General features: G+C 41.8%; 2 protein-coding genes across 4 annotated transcripts in view; both read right to left on the bottom strand.

The window, feature by feature from the left end:
* Positions 1–3,091, bottom strand: part of ccnl1a (cyclin L1a) — a 10,792-nt gene extending 7,701 nt beyond the window's left edge. The window contains exons 1-3 of one of the 2 annotated variants that reach the window (XR_005130459.1): positions 2,747–3,027; positions 2,256–2,330; positions 657–766 (exon numbers count right to left, since the gene is read on the bottom strand). Coding sequence is in view for 1 of the 2 variants with exons in the window: in XM_017715433.2 (XP_017570922.1) it covers positions 657–766; positions 2,256–2,330; positions 2,747–2,998 (437 nt within the window). In the remaining variant the exon portion in view is untranslated. Of the gene's footprint in view, positions 1–656; positions 767–2,255; positions 2,331–2,746 lie in introns of both variants that reach the window. The other variant, XM_017715433.2, reaches the window with a different exon arrangement.
* On the bottom strand, positions 3,082–21,108 carry si:ch211-203b8.6 (ankyrin repeat domain-containing protein). Of its 2 annotated transcripts, XM_017715436.2 has the most exons (6): positions 20,883–21,108; positions 14,288–14,581; positions 12,201–12,753; positions 8,935–9,231; positions 7,495–7,712; positions 3,082–3,174 (listed from the first exon to the last, which is right to left on the bottom strand). In XM_017715436.2, the coding sequence occupies exons 2-5, from the start codon at positions 14,539–14,541 to the stop codon at positions 7,542–7,544; spliced, it is 1,275 nt and encodes a 424-aa protein (XP_017570925.1). In that variant the 5' UTR covers positions 14,542–14,581; positions 20,883–21,108; the 3' UTR covers positions 3,082–3,174; positions 7,495–7,541. The 2 variants fall into 2 exon arrangements, with proteins under 2 accessions (XP_017570925.1, XP_017570924.1); XM_017715435.2 differs by lacking the exon at positions 3,082–3,174 and having other exon boundaries at positions 7,187–7,712.

The raw sequence follows: 21,108 nt of genomic DNA, 5'->3' as shown, positions 1-21,108 counted from the left end.
TGACCGCTTTCAGACCACTGGCGTCTCCCAGGGGAGCGGGGAGGGGGGGGGAAGCGACACCTCGCTCACTGTTGCCATGCCGACTGCTTCATCTCTACGTACCATTCCACATCACCCAGGCTTTGGTAAATGTAGCTGGTCGCTGTTAGTTGGTTGCAAGGGAAAAGAGAATTCAAGTTAATACCTCAGTTCTTACTCAGTTGAACAAATTATTTCCCAACCCTACCTGTTTATTCATAACTATGTATCCCAAAATTTGTGTTACTCAAACTTTATTACGTACAATACTCATTCGTTATCGTTAAAACTTCCGAGTGTTCAGGATGCACTTTACTTGCTCAGGTAAGCAGATGAACTACCTTGCTGTTACTACCAATTATGACTGATGATGAAACTGAAAAGCCTTAAAATGGTTTAGAGTACATAAATCAAACAAAAAGGCACTCAAATCAGGACAGTCTATTGAAAACAAAGGCACAGAGACTATCGACAGTAAACATGTTTTAAACTATACCTGATTCGCTTATGTAAAAGTGATGACGTTAAATGTTACACAAAGAAAAATCTGTCAAGGTGGGAGGTTGTCGGCACAAGTAACAAACAGAAGAAACAGTTGGGAAGGTGATGGGGAAAAAAAAAGCACAAACGATGCTTACCTTTTGCCTCTGATCTGTCTTAAGTGATGAAAGACATTGATGACGTCCCTTATGCGACGTGGGGCTTCCTCAATTTTCGAAGCCAGGTTGATACAGGCCATGGCGACAATCTGAAGAGAGAATTTAAATAAAAAAAAGACAACAGTGAGGCAGTATGAGGCAGGAAAAAAAACCGCAAGGCACATCCTTCACTAATGGTAGGACAGTTGACGAGGACTAGAGCAAAACGGGAATCTGAATCCTAAAAGAGCGCAGCACAGCATGCGTGTTATAAATTCTGCCACGACTGCTTTTCTGAGCACGTCATGGTTCAAGTTACGTAAAGAACTAACCAACTGCATGTTTCCTTACAAAGAGATCATCCGTCTTAACCGGAATCAGAGCTACACAAATAACGATTTTCATCATTTTTGCCCAAATAAAAGGAGAGCTCCTTCTAACTTTACCCAAACCTCAATTATGAACATGACACTCAGTGGCTCGAAGTACCTTTGTTTTCTTATCGGTGTCGCAGGTGCTGTAAGTGCTAGACGGAGCCGAGGTTTTCCCAAAACTTTTAAAAGAAGCTGGAAGCCAGCTACGGCAATCGCTACTACACTGCCATCACTAAACCTGATATCACTGATGTTTCGTTACTCGACGGGTCTTTATCGGTATTATTTAGACTCAAGGGTGGCTGACTTACGGTCACAATGAACTTCAACCGATTTCCCAAGAAAAATCTACAAAACTGGGCCGGTTAGACGCAAACCGAGCCATTCAGTGTGGTTCAGTGTGGTTCGCCGCCAATCGCTCCATCCTAGAGGAACCTGCTGAGCTTAATGCCTCAAAGGTCCTTCACAGAAGGTTACAGGACGAGAGGGTTAACCATATGTTGCCAGATGTCAGCATGACAGTCCCGTGATGAGAGCTGGGATCAAATTCGGTTTAAATTGGTTTATTTTGACCCATTTGTGGCAGAGGGAGGCAGGCAAGGCACTGTAAGGCAAATTAGTCCCTGAAGAAAAGTGGCTTTACCAGAGCTGGGGTTATTTTACACGACTCCTGAGTATCATCGTTAAATACAGACGCCTGGCAGGCACCGTGTAGGTCCAGTGATCCTTCTGAACGGTGAATGAAACGTGTGTGTGTGTTGTAGACACTGGGACCCCCTGATCCCATCAGCACCACCCTAAAGACCCCCGACTCAGCGAACTCTTCTAACTGTACCGCGGACTCGCTTCACGTCAAACCAACGACTGGGTGACTCTACAGCTCAAGGACTGGGTGGGATAGTGTAGTGGGTAACACCTCTGTAGACTGGGGTTCAGTGCCCCACCTGGGTAACCACCCCACACTACACCACTAAGAGTCCTTCGCCTACCTGTGTAAAAATGACCAAATTCTAAGTCGCTCTGGATAAGAGCCTCTACCAAATGCCGTAAATGTAAATCTAGAAACACCGGAAAGGGCCCGCGAGTCGCTTCCCCGACGCCACACGGCGCCCGCGGCTCCGCTCAGCCGCCGCGGCTCCACGGGCTTTTCTAATATGGCTGCCGCAGCTACGTCGCGGTTACGAAGCCGGGCCTAAAAACCAGCCGACAAAGCTCCTCAACTTACCTCAAAACTGTGCTTCACAAACGACTTGGAATAGAAAAAGCGATGAAACAGGACTTGTCCGGTCGCCATGGCCACCTACGGGGGAAAAGCACGACATTTATTAAGAAGCTCGGCTTTTAGTCCAGAATTCAAACTCAACCGCCATTTTGTTTTTGTCTAGCAAGCGCGCCAGTGCTAATGCTAAAGCCAATGCTAAAGCTAAAGGCGGGCGAGCGCCAGAACGAGTCAAATAACCCGTCAAACGAGCGGACCTCGGACAAGAATTAGACGTCAAACACATTGAGGCATTTTACGTGTAAATTTGCGGTAGAATGCGTCTCTATAGTCCACTTTAAGGAACACCGGCTCGCCGCGTTAGTGCCAGCAGGAGCTCGGGCCGAGCCTGGCTTCCGACTCGCCCGCCCGAGACCCCCCCCGTTCCACCTTAAGTGGCGTGAGACGCGTTTCGACTGGAAAGAGAAAACGGAGCCCCTGCGCGACGCTTCATTTACCTGCGGCAGACGCAGCAGGATCCCTGCGGACTGGATCAGCTCGCAGCCCAGGATGCGGAGGTCGGTCTCGGTGTGCAGGTCCAGGCCGTCCAGCATGGACGGGGTCGGCGAGAGCTTCTCCTCGGGGATCAGCGAGTTGTCGATGGTCAGAAAGACCTCGGAGTAAACCTTGTCGCCGATAAGGATCCCGTCGCTGTTAGTAACCGTGCTGGTGGCGGTGGTCGCCGGACCCGCAGCCATCGTAGCCTCCATCAGTGCCAAAGCAGCCTCAGCCGATCAGACGAGCACACAACGTTCGCGACGGAAGGACGGAGGCTGACGTAAGCTCGCCGGCCGGAGAACTCAGGGGCTGCCTGCAGTATGTGCACATCCGCGCTGTGTAGGGCCGCCTCCTCCCACGCACGAGTCTGGAAAATGGGGTCTATTTTCTACGGAAGCCCCCCAAAAATGACACAGCGATTGTGTTTTTAATAGTAATCATTTGTAACAAAATACTATTTTGAGGCCACGCGTCAAGTTTCTCATAACTCGTGGCATCAATATAGTAACTCATAGCCTCAGTATGGTTATATGTGGCCGCAATGGTTATGTAGGATTTTGTGGTCTCAATAAAAGTCATTTTTCAGCCTCAGCATAGTTATATATGTCCTCAATAGCTATAGTAAGTTGTACTTACAATATGTTAATTTGTGGTCTCAATATATAAATGGCCTCAATATGGTTATACATAGACTCAATAGGTCTAGTACTTGTGGCCTCAATAAATTAACATTTGGTGTCAATTAACATTTGGTGTTAGTTACTTAATATAGTAACTAGTGGCTTCAATAAATTAATTTGTACCCTTAGCATAGTAGCTTGTGGCTTTAATATACTGATGGCCTCAATATAGTAACTCATTGCTTTGATATAGTTACCTGTGGCCTCAGTAGTTATAGTAGTTTGTGACCTCAATATATTAATAGTCTCAAATATTAATTTGTGGCCTCAATGTAGCAGCTTGTGGCCTCAATATAGTAGCTTGTGGCCTGAATGTACTAATTTGTGCTCTCAGTATATTATCTTGTGGCCTCAGTATGAAATTGGCCTAAATAAATGAATCTGTGGCCTTAATATAGTAACTAGTGGCCACAATATACTAATTTGTGCTCTCAATATAGTATCTTGTGGCGTCAATATGATATTGGCCTCAATATAGTAACTAGTGGCAACAGTATACTAATTTGTGCTCTCAATATAGTAACTAGTGGCCACAATATACTAATTTGTGCTCTCAATATAGTAGCTTGTGGCCTGAATGTACTAATTTGTGGCCTCAGTATATTAATTTGTAGCCAAGCCTGGTTAAAGCCACTGGCCGCGCGTCCTCAGAACGAAATGATGTAAATAAATCAGTTTGTTGATGCAGAAAAGCTTTCACAGCGGAAACTTCGCCCTAAACGGGTGATTTTTGAAGCCCGAGAACGCCAGGCGAAGGCGGTGGAGGTCGGGGACCCTCTGTCTGAGAAAGGGGGATAAAGGAGAGTGCGTTTATTTCATAAATCATATCTAATATTTCGACGTTTCGCTCGTTGAGTCAGCAGAAACCGAAGCTCCCATGACGCTGAAGACGGGAACTAGGCGCGCGTGAACATATCCCTCCGCGGGTCCGTTCCCAAAACGTGACCGTGACGTCAGCCAGGCAAAGACGACGCTTTCCGGGAAAAGGGTTGCGCAACGGCCCTTTTTAATGGTGAAAACATCACAAGTTAAAGGTCGATATGCTCGGAAAAATGGCTTAAGGGGAAACTCCGCCGGCTTTTTAAACAGTTCTAATCATAATTAAACGGCGGGGATGTGAGCGAAGTGGTCCGGAGTGGTTTGGTGTGAAGCGCGGGTCTAGATGAGCTCATGAATCCGAGCAGGTGGTGAGAAGAGCCGGAGCTGGAGGCGCTGCCGCCTGGCGTCCCTCACACTCTGGGACGAAGTTTTGGCTTAAAATGTACTTTAGTTCGTTTATGGTAATCCTTTAATGGTGGATGGGTACATATACTGGGCATTGTGAGGCAGATAAGTCCTCAAAGAAACCCTGCTGTTTCAGATTTATGACTTTTACTATCATCATCATCATCATCATCATCGCTGTTGTCAGGATGAAACCTTGTATCTCCATCTGCTTTGCTTTTAATGTAAGTCAATGGAACCAGACTTTGTTCCAAGTCATTTTCAGCTGTTTTCGATGGTCCGTTCTTCATGAAATTTACACGCAAATGTAAAGAGCAACAGGAATTTTCAAACTATGCCCAAAACTGAAAAACAAAAATGGCGATACAAAGTTTTCCTCTTAATCTGTGGCCTCAATATATTTATATGGAGCCTCGGTAGCTATTGTAATTCATGGCCTCAGTATAGTAGCCTGTGGCCTCATTATATTAATATATGGCCCCAATAGAGCAGCTTGTGGGCTTCATATAATAACTAGTGGCCCTAACATAGTAGCTTGTGGCCTCAATATAAGAATGGCCTCAGTAAATTATTTTGTGGCCTCAATATATTAATATTTGTTCTCAATATAGCAGCTTGTGGCCATGATACAACAATGGCCTCAATGAATTATTTTGTGGCCTGAATATAGTAGCTAGTGGCCTCAATATATTAATATGTGCTCTCAATATAGTAGTTTGTGGCCTCAATATATTAACTTGTGGTCTCCTACCATGTATCTCCTTGTATCTCCAAAACGGTTACTTTACAGGAGAAGGGAAAAATCTACTTTGCTTTTAATGTAAGTCAATGGAACCAGACTTTGTTCCAAGTCATTTTCAGCTGTTTTCAAAGGTCCGTTCTTCATGAAATTCACACACAAATGTAAAGAGCAGCAGGAATTTTCAAACTATGCCCAAAACTGAAAAACAAAAACGGTGATACAAAGTTTTCCTCTGACAGCAGCGATATGAAAACTCAGACATGTGTAGGTTAACTGGTGGTTTTGGATAGTGAGTAAAATGGCTATATTTTTGTTGTAGACATTGAGACCCCTGGGTCCTTTTACCACCACTGTGAAAAATCAAGAGTCTCGACAATGAAACACTTCACATGATTCTGTTTATGCCTCATGGACTCAATTATTCAGAGATTTTGAAAAATCGGTGGAATGACCCGATACTCTATTCACAGTAGTCTAATTCATAGTAGTCTGTATGTCCCTTTGAATCATAATCTGTTTCTCCACACACTCAGTGTTCAGTAGGAGTGTACAACCCCATTTCCAAAAAAGTTGGGATGGTGTGCAGAATGTAAATAAAAATAGAATGGAATGATGTGCAAATCAAGGAAACCATAATTTTAAAGGATACTACAAAGACAACATATCAAAAGCTGAAACTGAGAAATGTTATTGTTATATGCCTATTTTGAATTTGATGTCAGCATAATGTTCCAAAAAAGCTGGGACAGGGACTTGCTTACCACTGGTCTGCATCACCTCTTCTTTTAATAACACTCTGTAAGTGTTTAGGAACTGAGGAGACACTGCTGTAGTTTTGAAAGTGAAATGTTTGCCCATTCTTTTTTGATGTAGGATTTCAGCTGGTCATTACTTCGGGGTCTCCTTTGTAGTATTTTTAATTTCATAACCCTCCAAACATTTTCAGTGGGTCACAGGTCTGGACTGCAGGTAGGTCAGTTTAGCACTCGGACTCTTTGTCTTGGCATCATCTTGCTGAAATAATCAATGCCTTCTCTGAAAAAGACGTCATTTGGATGGCAGCATATGTTGCCAAAACCTGTATATATCGTTCTGCATTAATGGTGCCTTCACAGATGTGCACGTCAGCCAAGCCATGTGCACTAATGCCGCCTATACTATCATGAATACCGGCAGCTTTTGAACTGTGCACTGATAACAAGCTGAGTGGTCTTTAGCCTGGAGGACACAGTGTCCAACAGAATTTCAAATGTTGATCCGTCAGACCGTGGGACACTTTTCCACTTCCCCTCAGTCCATTTTAAATGAGCTCGGGCCCAGAGAAGGTGGCAGCGTTTCTGGATCCTGTTTATATTTGGTTTCTTCTTTGTGTTTTAGAGTTTTAACTTGCATTTGTGGATGCAGTGATGAGCTGTTTTCACAGACAGTGGTTTTCAGAAGTGTTCATGAACACATGCAGTGATTTCCACTACAGAATCATGTCTGTCTTTAATGACCCAAAAATCACCGCCAGCAAATACTGGTTTTTGGCCTTGTCCTGTGCATACAGAGGTTTCTCCAGATTCTCTAATCTTTTAATGTTATTATGTACTGTAGACGATGAAAAATTCTTTGGTATTTTATATTGAGAAACATTATTCTTGAATTGTTGCACTATTTGATTGTCCAGTATTTCACAGAGTGGTGAACCCCTCCTCATCTTTACTTCTGAAAGTCTCAGCCTCTCTGAGATGCTTTTTTATACCCAATCATGTTACTGACTTGTTGCCAATTAACCACCCATCTCAACTTTTTTGGAACATGTTGTTGGCATCAAATTCAAAACTGACATTTGTTTTTCAAAAAAACAATCAAATTTCTGAGTTTCAACATTTGATATGTCGTCTTTGTACTACTTTTAATTACATATCGAGTTTAAATGATTTGCACATTGTTGCATTTTGTTTTTATTTACATTTGCACAGCATCCCAAGCTTTTTGCATATGCGGTTGTATGTTGTTAAGTCATTCAACAAACTGAGAAACTGTACCGTGAAATCCCCCCTAAACCCACTGCTCTCACATATTGGCTGGCATTCAGAACGGTCTTTTTCTGGCTGCCAGTCTCTGCTATGTGCCATCATGGCCTGGAGTTTGTGCTTTCACTGGAGGTTTGCTGTGTTGCTGGAGCAAGAGAAGGGATCCAGACTGCCTGTGCGCCCTTGCCACATCTTCTGCGGTCTCTCTCCACTTTGTCCGAAGCGAGGGGTCTGTACCTCTTTCCAGCAGCACACTGAGGACCTGTTGATCAAAGGGCCTCTGGTGAATGGCAATATGGGCAGACAACAACTGTAGACAAGAAGATAGCAGGCCATTGTTGGACAACTGACGGCAAAACTGGTCGCTCAGCATTTTCTGGGTGGCCCACTTGTGGTCAAGCAGAGTATTGGATAAAATACCACTTTTCTTTGCTTGTTTCCACTCACAGTTCAAGTGGCTTATTTTTCCTACACTTTTTTTCTTTCATTGTCCTTAGTAAATTAGAGTACTGCATAATTTTAACAGCAGTATCATAAATAATGCTGTTTATACAGCTGTAGCCAACCTAACAACATTTTCAACATGATCATTTCATATGAGGCCTAGTCACTCACTTATTTTTTTCTCATTTGTAATATTTGTCTATTATTTTAAATGTAGTATAAATAATACAGGATGATTCAAAAAGATTTATCCGCTTTCAAACCTACATATTTTTACAACGGTGAGGCGTCTAGAAACCAATCACATACCAATTGAAAGAGGGTTCATAGCGTTTCACACTGTCACCAGAAGATGACTCCCTTCCCGAGGAGATGCGACTCCTGAGCAGAAAGCAATCTGTGTTCTCCACTTCAATAAGAGTGAATCCGTCATCACTGACGACAATGATTTTCATCGATAGTGAACCTCCAACAGCTCAGAGCGTTCAGCATTGGTTCCACAATATTGGATGATCTCTGAAATCGCACTGAAAGAGCCATGAGTACAGTGACACCTGACATGCTCAATCGAGTATGGGATGAATTTGACTATGGTGTTGATGTTGTCCGTACAGCTGGAGGAGGTTCATATTGAACACTTGTAAAATGACATAATAAACTTTAGGCTCAATTAAACCATTTACAGTTTACTGCATTGTTCTGTAATGATTTACAAGTGAAATAAATCATTTTGAAATCAGATGAATCTTTTTGAATCACCCTGTATTGTATGGTTAGTGTTTTAATATTGACGTGTAAGAGAATACAATAACTCAGCATTCATTGTTTACCTAGTTTTATGTATGGAATCTGGTTCTAATATAAATGGTATTTCAGTATTGATGGGTATTGGTATCAGGTTGATATCGGCATAAAAAAGTGATATACTATAGGTTATAATATCGATGTTGGAATAGAAAGAGTAGTATGTTGTCATTTCTAGTTGTTATGTTGGATGTACACTAAAGCCTCTTGATGTTGGTCCCCAAGTGTAACGCCACCTTGCAGTGGCCTCTCTCTGCGGCCAGGTGCAGCGCTGTCCGTCCCAGCCTTTCAGTAGCGTCCACCTCTGCTCCGTAATGCAGCAGGAGCTTAGCAGCTTCAGCATTGTCCTTCAGAGTGGAGTAGTGCAATGGGGTCATCTCCAGGATATCCCTGTCTTCCAGCCCAGCCCCATTCAGGATCAGCAGGTGGACCACCGCCCTGGAGCCGGCGAGGGCGGCCAGATGCAGCGGCGTGGCCTGCTCTCCGTCCCGTACACATACTTTAGCCCCGGCTGCTAGGAGGTGCTGTAGGATCTAAAGGAGGCAGGAAGAAGAATGGAGAGAAAGAAGGAGTTAGAAGGGAAGACGGATCAAATGGTGCTGAGGAGAGAGCAAAGAGCTTTGCAGTTCACCCACCCAAATACCATCTGTTTCTCTGTGTGCACTCGGATGACGCACTGACAGCATGGCGAAAGCCAAAAGGGCAAAGAGACCTTGAATGTACACCCAGCACTTGGCAGTGGCATTTCCACAGTACAAACAGCTCAGCCAGAAGACGATGATATTTTGGATTATTTTAGACCCACAGACTTGACATCATTTACGTTGCTTTTAAATATCAACCTCTTTTAAAATTTCACTGAAAGCACCAGTTTATTTTTACCAATTTATTAGTAAAGCAATACGCAGCACTATTGTTATCTTCTTTTTTTTTTCAAGAAATTGACATTGAATTGATGTGTGTTTTTTGTGAAATCTTTGTAAAATTAATTTTTTTTTCCCAAAGTAATAAATGAGATAAAAAATTCTATGTCAATCTACTTTATTTCTGCTTGATGAAAGACACAGTTTTGCAAATCTATCTCAGGGTTGGTCAGCCAGCATGAATTCAATGTTGTCCACACCCACACTCATCTGTTTGTCTTTTTTTTTCTCATCTCTCATTTCTCCCATAATCTCCCAGTTATTTTTAACCTTGCACAAGTCAAATTATTTCCTTTACACAACAGCAACAAAGATGCATGTACTCACTCAGGGCTGGTTCTCAAACTCTACTGCAAAGCCGTACTGGCCTGCCCTCCTCTATGTGTCATTTTTTCATCCCTCGTTTGTCCTGTAGACTCATGTCCATTTTTGTGCATATTACTTTCTTTACACAACAGCAACAAAGATGCATGTACTCTCTCAGGGCAGGTCCCTAAGTTGTAATCCACTGACATACTGACCCTCACTCTTCTATGGGTTGTTTTTTTTTTTTTCATCTCTCGTTCCTCCCATAGACTCCAGTGAGTACACACACCTCATGCCATAGCAACCGCCAATAGAAGCATGCTCTAGCAATAAGCTTAAGCTGCTCAAGCGCTTGCACTGTTCTGGTTTTGTTTTGTTCTCCAACCAAAAATGTGGTGTCACATTGCTATGAGCATGACCACTAGGGAGTGCAACAATTTACCAAATTCTAAATTTGGTTGGATACCATACAGTGGTGTCGCAATTTCCCAATTTTTCAGCCACAAAGTGGTCGGCCACGTAAAATGACAGAGTGGGGTCAGCGGATGCTGAGGCGCATAGTGCGCAGAGTGGAGAGTGATGAATCATGCTTCTCCATCTGGCTATCCAATAGATGACTCTGGGTTTGACGGTTGCCTGGAGAACAGTACTTGACTGACTGCATTGTGCCAAGTGTAAAGTTTGGTGGAGGGGTGATTATGGTTGGGCTCGGTCCCTTAGTTCCAGTGAAAGGAACTCTTAATGCTTCAGCAGACCAAGAGATTTTGGACAATTTCATGCTCCCAACTGTGTGAGAACAGTTTGGGGACGGTCCCTTCCTGTTCTAACATGACTGCACACCAGTGCACAAAGCAAGGTCCATAAAGACGTGGATGAGCGAGTTTGGTGTGGAAGAACTTGACTGGCCTGCACAGAATCCTGACCCCAACCCAGTAGAACACCTTTGGGATGAATTGGAGCAGAGACTGTGAGCCAGGCCTTCTCGTCCAACATCAGTGTCTGACCTCACAAATGCGCTTCTGGAATGGTCACAAATTCCCATAAACACACTCCTAAGCCTTGTGGAAAACGTAACATATCAAAACGAAAGAAGTGCAAAGCCAGAGCACCAATCAGGGCACAGCGGTCACTTTGTTTTGAGCTGGTTTTGACCTGTTGGTCATACCCAGTGCAGCACATAGTTCAACGTCAGCGCAGCAGCGTAAAATTTAGGAGAGTCTGTTCAACATAAATGATGAACTAACCTAACTTTGTGTAAATAGAGCACAATATAGAAATATGTCCACATATGCAGTCGAGACTGACGCGGCTTTTTTCTGAATTTCTACAAACATCATTTCATTTTATAGTAAATTATTTTGGGCTGGTTTATGTTTATGAACAGAGGCCTACAGATCAACATAGTAAAGGAGCTCATCTGTGATCCTGAGTTTAAAGCCAGTTTTTATTAAACTTAAACCTGTAACTAAGTTGCATTATGTTAATTACTCTTTTAGTACTTTCACTTTTGATACTTAAGTACATTTGAAGGCAAATACTTTTGTACTTTTACTCAAGTGGAGGTCTAAAGGGAGGAACTTCTACTGTTACTGGAGTAATATTGTACCTTGGGTATCTCTACTTTAAATCAAGTACAGGATTTGTGTACTTTGTCCACCACTGCGCATGTGCAATAGCAACAGGAAACGCATCATCAACCAGGAAGTTGCTTCAGCTGGCATGATGGACTTATTTTTACAATCTCCTGCCATCCTTTGTTATTCTTTTTTGACCAAATATTAATGTTTAATTTTGCTTATTTTGAGAGATACACTAGACAACACCAGCAAATCCTTGCTAGGTCTGCTGTCATGTTAATGGGATTTATGGTGAAGCAGAATATAAAGTTGTATTTTGTGTGTTTTTGTAAATGTGGGTGACCTCGACATGTTAGCATGGCATGAAGTGACTGATAGCGTTAGCTGGCTAACTGTGAAACATAAATTATAATACCATTTTTTACATTGGATTCATGTATGTAAATGGAATGGAAAATTGGCATGTAATTAAAATAAATAAGTTAAATATTAAATATTTTTAGTGCAATAACAGGCTCTTCAGGAGACAAAAGGTGAGACAAAAGACCCAGACTTAATGTCACCTTTTATGCTAAACCATGACTGCACCAGTTTTCAGACGTTTTCAACAACGTGTTGAACCACAAGTCTGCCTAATGACCACATGCCCGTATGTAGGCAGGTATGTAAGAGTGGTGTAGCTCTTCCTGAAAGCACCTTTTTCTCAGCAGAGCAGGCACACATGTGTAGTGCTGTCCGTCCGCTGGAGCCTCTGAGATTTGTGTCGGCCCCCCGATGGAGCAGAAGTCTTACGCCCGCCTCATTGCCCACCATCACGGCCAGCTGCAGTGGAGTGATGCCCCCGCCGCTCGCCCCTTCCACATCTGCCCCATTATCCAGCAGGAGCTCCGCCATGTCCCCCCAGCCTCCACACACCGCCCAGTGCAGTGGCGTCCACCTGTGGAAGTCCTGCAGGTCGGGAGTGGCCAGGTGCTGCAGCAGTGCCCGTGCCGAGCCCAGGTGGCCACTAGCTGCTGCCAGGTGCAGGGGCGTCTGTCCGGAGCCAGAGCGCACCTCATGAGATGCCCCCTTCTGGAGGAGATACTCTGTGGTGTCTGTATTGCCCCCCATGCAGGAGCGGTGCAGGGGAGTGCAGCTGAAGAAGTCCCGGCAGTTCACCTCCACCTGACCGCTCTGCAGCAGGAATCTGAGCAGTGTCAAGTGTCCGCGGAAAGCAGCGTGGTGGACGGCTGTCCAGCCATGAGGGTCTCTAGAATGATGGAAAATATGCAAATGATATAGTCAGTCAAACCCAATCGGCTGAGTCATGTTTGTTGGTCGAAGTTTATTTTTTTAGTTTAAAACTGCAGGCTGATATAGCTAACAAGTAAAGAAGGCTACCATTAATCTGACCGATAATTCCCATATGGATAACTGAGAGTAACAATTTCTCATTGTATGCATCTATTAAAACACAAGCCTCAAGTGGCCAAATTGGCTGATTGGCTATTTTGCTTCCAAGCTGTCGATACTAGTTAATAAGTATAGAAAACTGTTGTCAGAAGAAATTTTTGTTGTTTTTCAGTTTTTGACATATTTTGAAGATGCTTGTTGCCCTTTACACTGTATGTAAATTTAAAGTTGAATGGACTAAACCAACTGACCCAAAATGGCTTGGAAAAAAATCTGGTTCCATTGACTTACATTAAAAGTAAAGAATTTTTTTCCTTCGAATTTGGTGACCTCCCTGGTGGAGATGTGTAATTGCATGCGATCTGCTGAATAGCGTTTTGCAGTGTGGGTTGTGCTTCAGACCTTTTCCCTGACTGGATAAATTGGATTTTTTGAGTCTGTGCGTGTGACGTTAATAGGGAAAGGTGCATGATATGGTTTGAAAAACTCTCTGACTTTTAAATATTACCTCAGCTTTACCGGGCAACTTGCAGCACACACACACACACACACACACACACACACACACACACACACACACACACACACACCATATTTTAGTATAAAAAAAAAAATTTCTTCAGACGAAGTAATGCTACCTCTTTCCGTTTTCATATTTCTTAACTGTGACGGGCCAAAATAGATGCTTACATTCATCATCATGAAAACTGCTCAAGACTACGTTGAGTTCTTTAAATGGAATTCCACTGATTTTTCCAACCGGCATCATTTAGTCTTTAAGATGTCAATAAAAAGCGCCAAATGTTGTTTGATGTGACGTGGTTAATTTATCGACTTATTTTTCTTTACAGGGGTGTTGATAAGAACCAGGGGTCTCAGTGTCTACAACACATTCTATTTGCTGTCCAAAACCATCAGCGAACATGCACAGGCCTTCAGAGTTTATACACTGTTCGAAATAAAGCCTCTGTGCAGATACATTTTTCATTTATTGAGGAACAAACAATGTAATTGTTCCCTCAAAGATACAACAGTGGTTTTAAGGTCCAACTGAGAACCTTAGAGAAGTTTTTCCAGGTGAAAAGTACATATTTGTACCTTTTCATAATCTAATGTTAAAATAAAAGCCTGGAGATGAGACGGGGTGTGTGGAGTCAACACAACTTAGAAAATATCATTTCAGTGAATTATGGTGCAGTTATGTTCCCTGACTAACGGTACTGAGATGTACCCTTGAGGGTCCCACCCCAGTGACAGTTTCATACCTTTTTTCTGAGAGTGTATATGTAATACACCTCAGTGTCACTGCTGGACTGAGAACAGTCCACCAACCAAATATACCTGTTTACATACATACACATATCATATCTGACAGGTCATAGGCCACTCACTGGCAGTTAGCAGGGACACCGTGCTCCAGCAGGTCCTTCACCTGCTCCAGACAGCCATCCCACGCAGCGTAGTGCAGCCTGCGCTCGTCCAGCGGAGAGTACTGTGGCCGGGGCCGGCTGTGCAGCCTCCACTGTCTGTTCCCAGCAGCAGCAGCAGCGGCCGCAGCACGGATCCTCCTCTCCACAGCATGCAGCGACACAGAGTCGTGCAGCACTGTCCATTTCCACTGCAGCTCAGGCCCAGCATACGCCATCACACCAGCACGCCCTGCAGGCCTGTACACACACGCACACCTCCACAAAGAAAGGATTAAAGATTCAGCTCTGGAATGTCTTCACAAGAGGATTCCATAAGCCTTAACTGATGTTTCCAATTAAATGACGATATATTAAAGAAAAAACTAGTGTCTCCCTTTTTGTCATTTTTCAGTTTTTGACATTATATGAAAATACTTGTTGCTCTTTGCATTATACATAAATTTCATGATGAATGGACCAAAAGAAATGGAAAAATATCTGATTCCATTGACTTACATTAAAAGTCAGCCAGTCAGCCAAGACATATTTGGTATCTGAGGTGAAGCTATGTGGCTAATGTAGCTAAGGTAGCTGTCCGAACAAAACATTGTATCTTCAAAATAGGATCTTTACAGGAAACGGAGAAGCATTTCAATTTTTGTGAAGGTCAATGAAAAAAATAATAATTTTGGCCATTTTTTTATTGGCCTATTCAACACAACATTTTTCATTTAAGTAAAAAAAAAAAGTAAAGAAAAGGGGCAAAAATAAAGCTTAAGGCCTCTCATTAGCATTTTGCAAACTGAGCCTCAATCATCACACACTTGTAAACAAAGTCAGTCAGAGTGGTTTGTTGTGAAATGTTCTGTTTTAGAGGAACTTTCTGAGTCAGAACTGCTCACACTGGTGGTGGCAGGAACCAGATGTCGGAAGAGTTTAATGGCTCTAAAACTCCCTCACACACAGTTATTGCATAAAATTGTTATGTTGTAAAACTTGTTTTACAATAGTTTTGAGATCAATATTTGGACTAAAATGAATTGTTTAAACGCATTTGTGGTGGAGAGACACTGTAAGGCAAAATGGACCCCAATGAAAACCTGTATATTCAGATGTGTAACTATTTTACCACCATCAACATTACATAAAAAAAAAAAATATATATATATATTGTATATATATTGTATATACATGTATCTTCTGAGTTTTTATATGTAATGTTGATGGTGGTAAAATAGTTAAAATATAAATATATATATATATGTTGACACTTCAACCTCTGGTTCCTATCACCACGGCTGTAAAGACATCCAAATCAGTAAGGTACTCTTCAATGAACCATTTCACACCAAATCTCAACAATTGAATTAAAATTTTTGAAAGTCCAGTAGAATTCCCCTTTAAACTACAAACCCAACTCCAAAAAAGCTAGGACACTGTGTAAAATAAATATCAATAAAATTGCTTCTGAGAGACTCTGACTCTCTAAAATGCTTTTTATACTCAGTCATGTGAGTTAGTTGCAAGTTGCAAGCTGTTTTTTTATTAGAACCACTTAGATTTCCAGCCTTTGTTGCTCCTGTCCCAACCTTTTTGAGATGTGTTGCTGCCATCAAGTTCTAAAGGATTGAATCTTTTTCATGAAACCTTGAATTCATGAAAGCTTTCAAAATCTGCTGTGAATAAAATATGGGTCTGTGAGATTCACAAATCATTGCATTTAGTTTTTATTTATATTTATTCACATTTTACACAGCGTCCACATTTTTTTTGGAATTAGGGTTGTATATCCCTGTCCTAAGTGGCTCCTGAAGGCCTGCAGGACTTCAAGTACACAGTTTGGGAAAGGGCTTATAATACATGATGTCTTGGGCATGGATCATTTAAAATAGGATTCTTCAGAAATGTAAACATCGCACAGCATCGGCAGGATCCACCAGGTGGCGGTGAACGTTAGCAGATGTTGTTCAGGTCTATCACCATTTATTAACCTCCATCACTCGTCAACCCACATTTATCTGTTAGATGAATCTCCAAGTTAGAATAAATCACTCCAGAACTTTTACATAATGCCTAATGTCATTGTTCCGACTGTGCCAACAACTATCGCTCATATTTCGAGTCTTCCAGTGAACGCTGGCCGGACGCCACTGATCTGTCTTTCCTATGCTGTAATACAATCTAGAGACACTGTCACTATGGCAACTGACTACAATGACTTTTTAAATGACTTTAAATGTGCATTTTCCTGGCATGGTGTCCCATGATCGTGCCAAAGTTTCGTGTGAAGGCCTCAAGTAAATGTCATGACTTTACTTTGCTCTACAATAAACCATTTTACATCAAAACACTTAATGACTTTAATGACTTTTAACCCAGTGTCTGAATTATGCTGATTTCTTTTGAAGATTGGTGGAATTTCATCCACCAATTTAGCCTCATAAACTGGAGGCTTAAGGCCTCAGTGTACTTCTTGTGAAAAGAAATTCTTGAGGGTGGTGTGAAGCCGAAAGCGTCTTCGTGACCTTGCATAGGTCTGTGGTTTTGTGTTGCCTGTCACAGACGCTCCACGTGACGCTATGATATTTTATGATAAATTTCATGAATGCTGGAAAACGATTCTTCCGCTGTTCTAACTATGGTGACATCTGAGTTCAGAATACTGCCACCATTTAAGGTGGAATGGGGAAATTTGAACAAGAAGCTGGTGAATAGAAAGCCAACTTCAGCCTCGTCCTTTTGTGAAACTAAATATAAGGTAACCTATATGTTTTGGTGCTCAGTACTGGTTGTATTACTGAGTAACAGACTCAACAACTTACATTTAGGAGATATTCCTTGTTTATTTAACAAATGACGCATTTCTCAGTGAAATATCAGTGTGTCTGCCAAAGCTGATGTTCCTCAAAGTTGTCCATCTTTGTTTCATGGCACGCCTCTTTTTTATTGACCAATCTTTGTCGAGCAGCGTCTTCATTTGTGGAGTTCGCCCAGCTGCGATGTGTGTAACATGATGGCCGAAGCCTCCATGCAATATCTGCGGTTGTTTGTTTTCTCCACAATGACGTCATATTGTTTGCTAAAGCCAGAGGAATAATGTTGTTTCTGTATGCTGAGGCCTTTAGTATTCAGCTACTTGTCTTAAAGAGCCTCTTACAGAGCCCTGCTGGTGACATCCATATAAATACAAAAAATATTATTATTTATTAATGCATGGAAATGACATAATTAATTTGTGGCCACAACTTATTTAGGCTTGGGAAAAAGATCATGCCTTACTTAGTCGTGGCCACGCAAAAGGATGTTGTCCCCATGCCTTATTAAGTCATGGCCATGCATTATTTTTATTTATACAGGATGTCACCAACATCCCTAGCCCCTATCGTAATATATATATATATATATATATATATATATATATATATATATATATATATATAAATATATATAATTTTCTTTTGGAATAGGTGAGAAATGATTGAAAATGTAAAAATTGTTAAAAGTTTTGTAGCATACCATTCAGTCCGTATAGCAGCTAAGCAACAAAAAACAGTCTGTTTTTGTGATGTAATGAAAAACAAATCACTTACACTCATCCACCGATTGGACCTACACTAGTTTAGCTCCACCCATTCTCTTTGAACTTATAAGGAGTGTTGTAGCCTGGACCACTTTTGGAACCAGGTGCAGTAGAAAGCAGTCAATCAAAACAAAGCTCATATGTCAGCCTTAAAGCATATTAACTAAACATGTTTAATTAAAGGGATAAAGAGAGGGTGAAGAATGATCACGTAAAAATATATTGAGGTATATAAAAGCACACAGGTGTCAAAAGTATACCCGGCGATATGAGCCTATGAAGAGGGGTGGTCATCTGCCTCTCGCTGTGTCAGTAACCCAAACAGTACATTTACATGCACTTTACTAATCACAAAATGTGAATCCGAGTTTACATGAGTCAGACAGTAGTCAGATTTCTGCTTTGCAAGACGGGATGTAAACTCAAATCTCATTGCTGCAGCTTTTTTTTTTAACATTGTGCCACTTTACCTGAAAATATGAACATACATCATCTAGAAGATGAAGAATATTTAAATCCTTTATTTTATCAAGCAGGTATTCGGTTTCAGCGTCAGTACAAAAGTGCTTTGTTGTGTTTTGCGGCGACGCTTCTCGCTTATTCCCGGTACCGCCATCTGTTTTTGCACATGTGCCGACTGAGAAATGCGAAAGAAATCAGAGTAAGAGTTTACATGCACTGAGAAATCTGATTACTGAGCTAAAATCCAGCCTCTTTATCAGATTTCTAGACCTTACTCTGATCTAAGAAATCAGAGTGTGCTGTTTACATCACCATTTGAATAATCAGTCAACTGCAGAAATCCGATTATGATATAAAAGCAAATTTAAGAAGATATGAAAAAATTGAGAAAAAGCCCCAGAGGGTTCACATAAAGCTATATTTTGCATATAAAAACTTTCCCCCATTAGAGGACACAGTGTACAAACAAAATCACAGCCTCTCTAGCTTGGTGCCAGTGAGCAAGAGTGCGTGAGCCAAGCGGAGCTGTGAGCGGTGGGGGAGCTGGAGGCGTGAGCGCTGTGTCACGGAGTGGGAGTTTGGGAGTGTGTGGGCGGGCGACAGCCAATCCAGCAAACCTTTGCACTGTTATTTATTCCTAAACGGCCCTCACAGGGCTGCATGTTACATCCCTTTCCCTATAATTATGCTGTGCTTAAAGCAATTCACAAAGGCAGAGATAAGTGGACGCCAAAGCTCATAAACAGCTCACACATCAAATCAGATCTGCCTTTGTATTGAAGTAATGAGAGGCATGTTGCTGGACACTGCCAAAAGCAATTCTCATTTTAAACTGGATCATTTGCACCTTTGCACAAATGATGGTTTAGAATCGATGGCTGGAGGACAGGAGGACAGGAGTTTGACACCCCTAAATAACCCCAATGGCAGATGTCTATTTAAAAAGAGGCCTCATAATCAAGAACTGGAGGAAGTTTGGTGAACAGTTTGACACAGTTTTCCTTTTAACTCAAATACAGTCATCAGCCAAGACATTTTTGGCATCCACAGTTTGCTTCTTTAGCTTTGTACTGAAGCTGCAAGGCTAATGTGGCTATAAGTAATAGAAGCCACCAATTAACACTTTGCAATCTGCATGTTTACATAATCTTGAAGGACCCATATCATGGAAAATCGACCTCCTCTCATTTTTCTGAAACAGGTTGAAGTAACATGTAACAACATTTTTAACATTTCAAAACATACCATTCACTCTACTGTCCTTATATGGAAACAATGCTAATCCATTGTTTTTATGATGTCACAAGAACTAATTTACATACATCCACCTGTTCAGCCTACAGCAGTTTAGACATGCCCATTCATACTGAAGTTATAAGGAGCGTTGGCACTGCTTTCTGAACAACTCACAGTACAGTGCAATCAGAAAAGAGTTCATTTACATACATCAGTCTTAGGCTACGTTCACATTACCAGCCTGAAGTGGCACAAATCTGATCTTTTGCCCTAATATGTCTCAGAACTGGTGTCTTCAGGGCTGTGTGGACACGCAAATCTGATCTTTTCAAATCCGATCTGAGCCACTTTCATATGTGGTCCTAGATCGTATACGTATCCTTAATGTGACGCTCAGATTGGAATTCATGTGCTTTTTTTCCATCATTCAGCGTTACCATGGCAGCAGCGCCAAACAGACGTTAAAACCTGTAAACAGTGGAAAAGCCTTTTGCTCTTTTGTCTGGCTCTAATAATCAAGCCAAGAGCTGATCAGAATTAATTATCTTCTCCTTGAAGTTCGTTCTGCTCGTTAGTTTGTGCTGATGATGCAGTGATTCAGTCACGTGACATTACTGTGAGTAGGATGTTCATTTCAGGACGCTGGTTCATCACATTAATGACAGATTTGAGTCATTTACCTAAATGAGTATGAACAATCCTGTCAGAGAGATCGGATTTGAGCAATGAGGCTTGTAATGTGAACACACCTTTAAAGGCACAGTAACAAAAACAGCAACTCGTTTAACCCTGACGCATGAAGAAAGGTTGGAAATGGTCATGTAAAATGAATTAGGACTGTTTTTGAGTCATAAAAACACAATCACTATATATAAAACACAAGAGTGGGCTTTGTGTTGTTAAGTGGTTTCCAAGACATTATGACTTACAATTGTCTATAGTAATAGGCAAAATTGTTACAGCTGATTAGTTAGTCTACTTGAGGTTAAGGACAGTTTTTGTTTGATGCTAATATCGGTAAGATTTTATTACATGTCAGCTACATGACTCTTGTAGCCTGAGTGCAAAACTAAAGAAGCAAACTTCAGACACCAAACATGTATGGCTGTATTATATATTATATATATTATATTATATTATTATATATTATATATATATATTATATAATATATATTGACTACATTAGAGCTCAGTGGAAAACTATGTGAGTTTTTGCTAAACTATCACTGTAAACTAATCAATACCCAAGACCTCAGTGTGCCAGTTCCCAGAAAAGAAGCGACACAGAACTTACAGTACCTGTCAGAGCCAGCTACAATAGGAGGTGGTCCATCTCCCCTCAGTCATCTGCGAAGCAAGTGCTGGATCACCGTGCCCTCCTCAAATAGCCATAACGCCGTCCGCCCAGCCTGGTGCCATGCTGGACCTGTTTTTCGTGTTCCTGTGAGGTTGCTATGGAGAGAGCTGGTTTTTCAGCAGAGGCTGATGCTATTATTTGATGGCATGTTGGTGAAGAGGGAGGGGG

This window comes from Pygocentrus nattereri, chromosome 7 (genome assembly GCF_015220715.1).
Source record: "Pygocentrus nattereri isolate fPygNat1 chromosome 7, fPygNat1.pri, whole genome shotgun sequence".
NCBI classification, from domain to species: Eukaryota; Metazoa; Chordata; class Actinopteri; order Characiformes; family Serrasalmidae; genus Pygocentrus; species Pygocentrus nattereri.
Note: the sequence above shows the minus strand (reverse complement) of the source record. Positions and strands in the feature narration are given on the sequence as shown.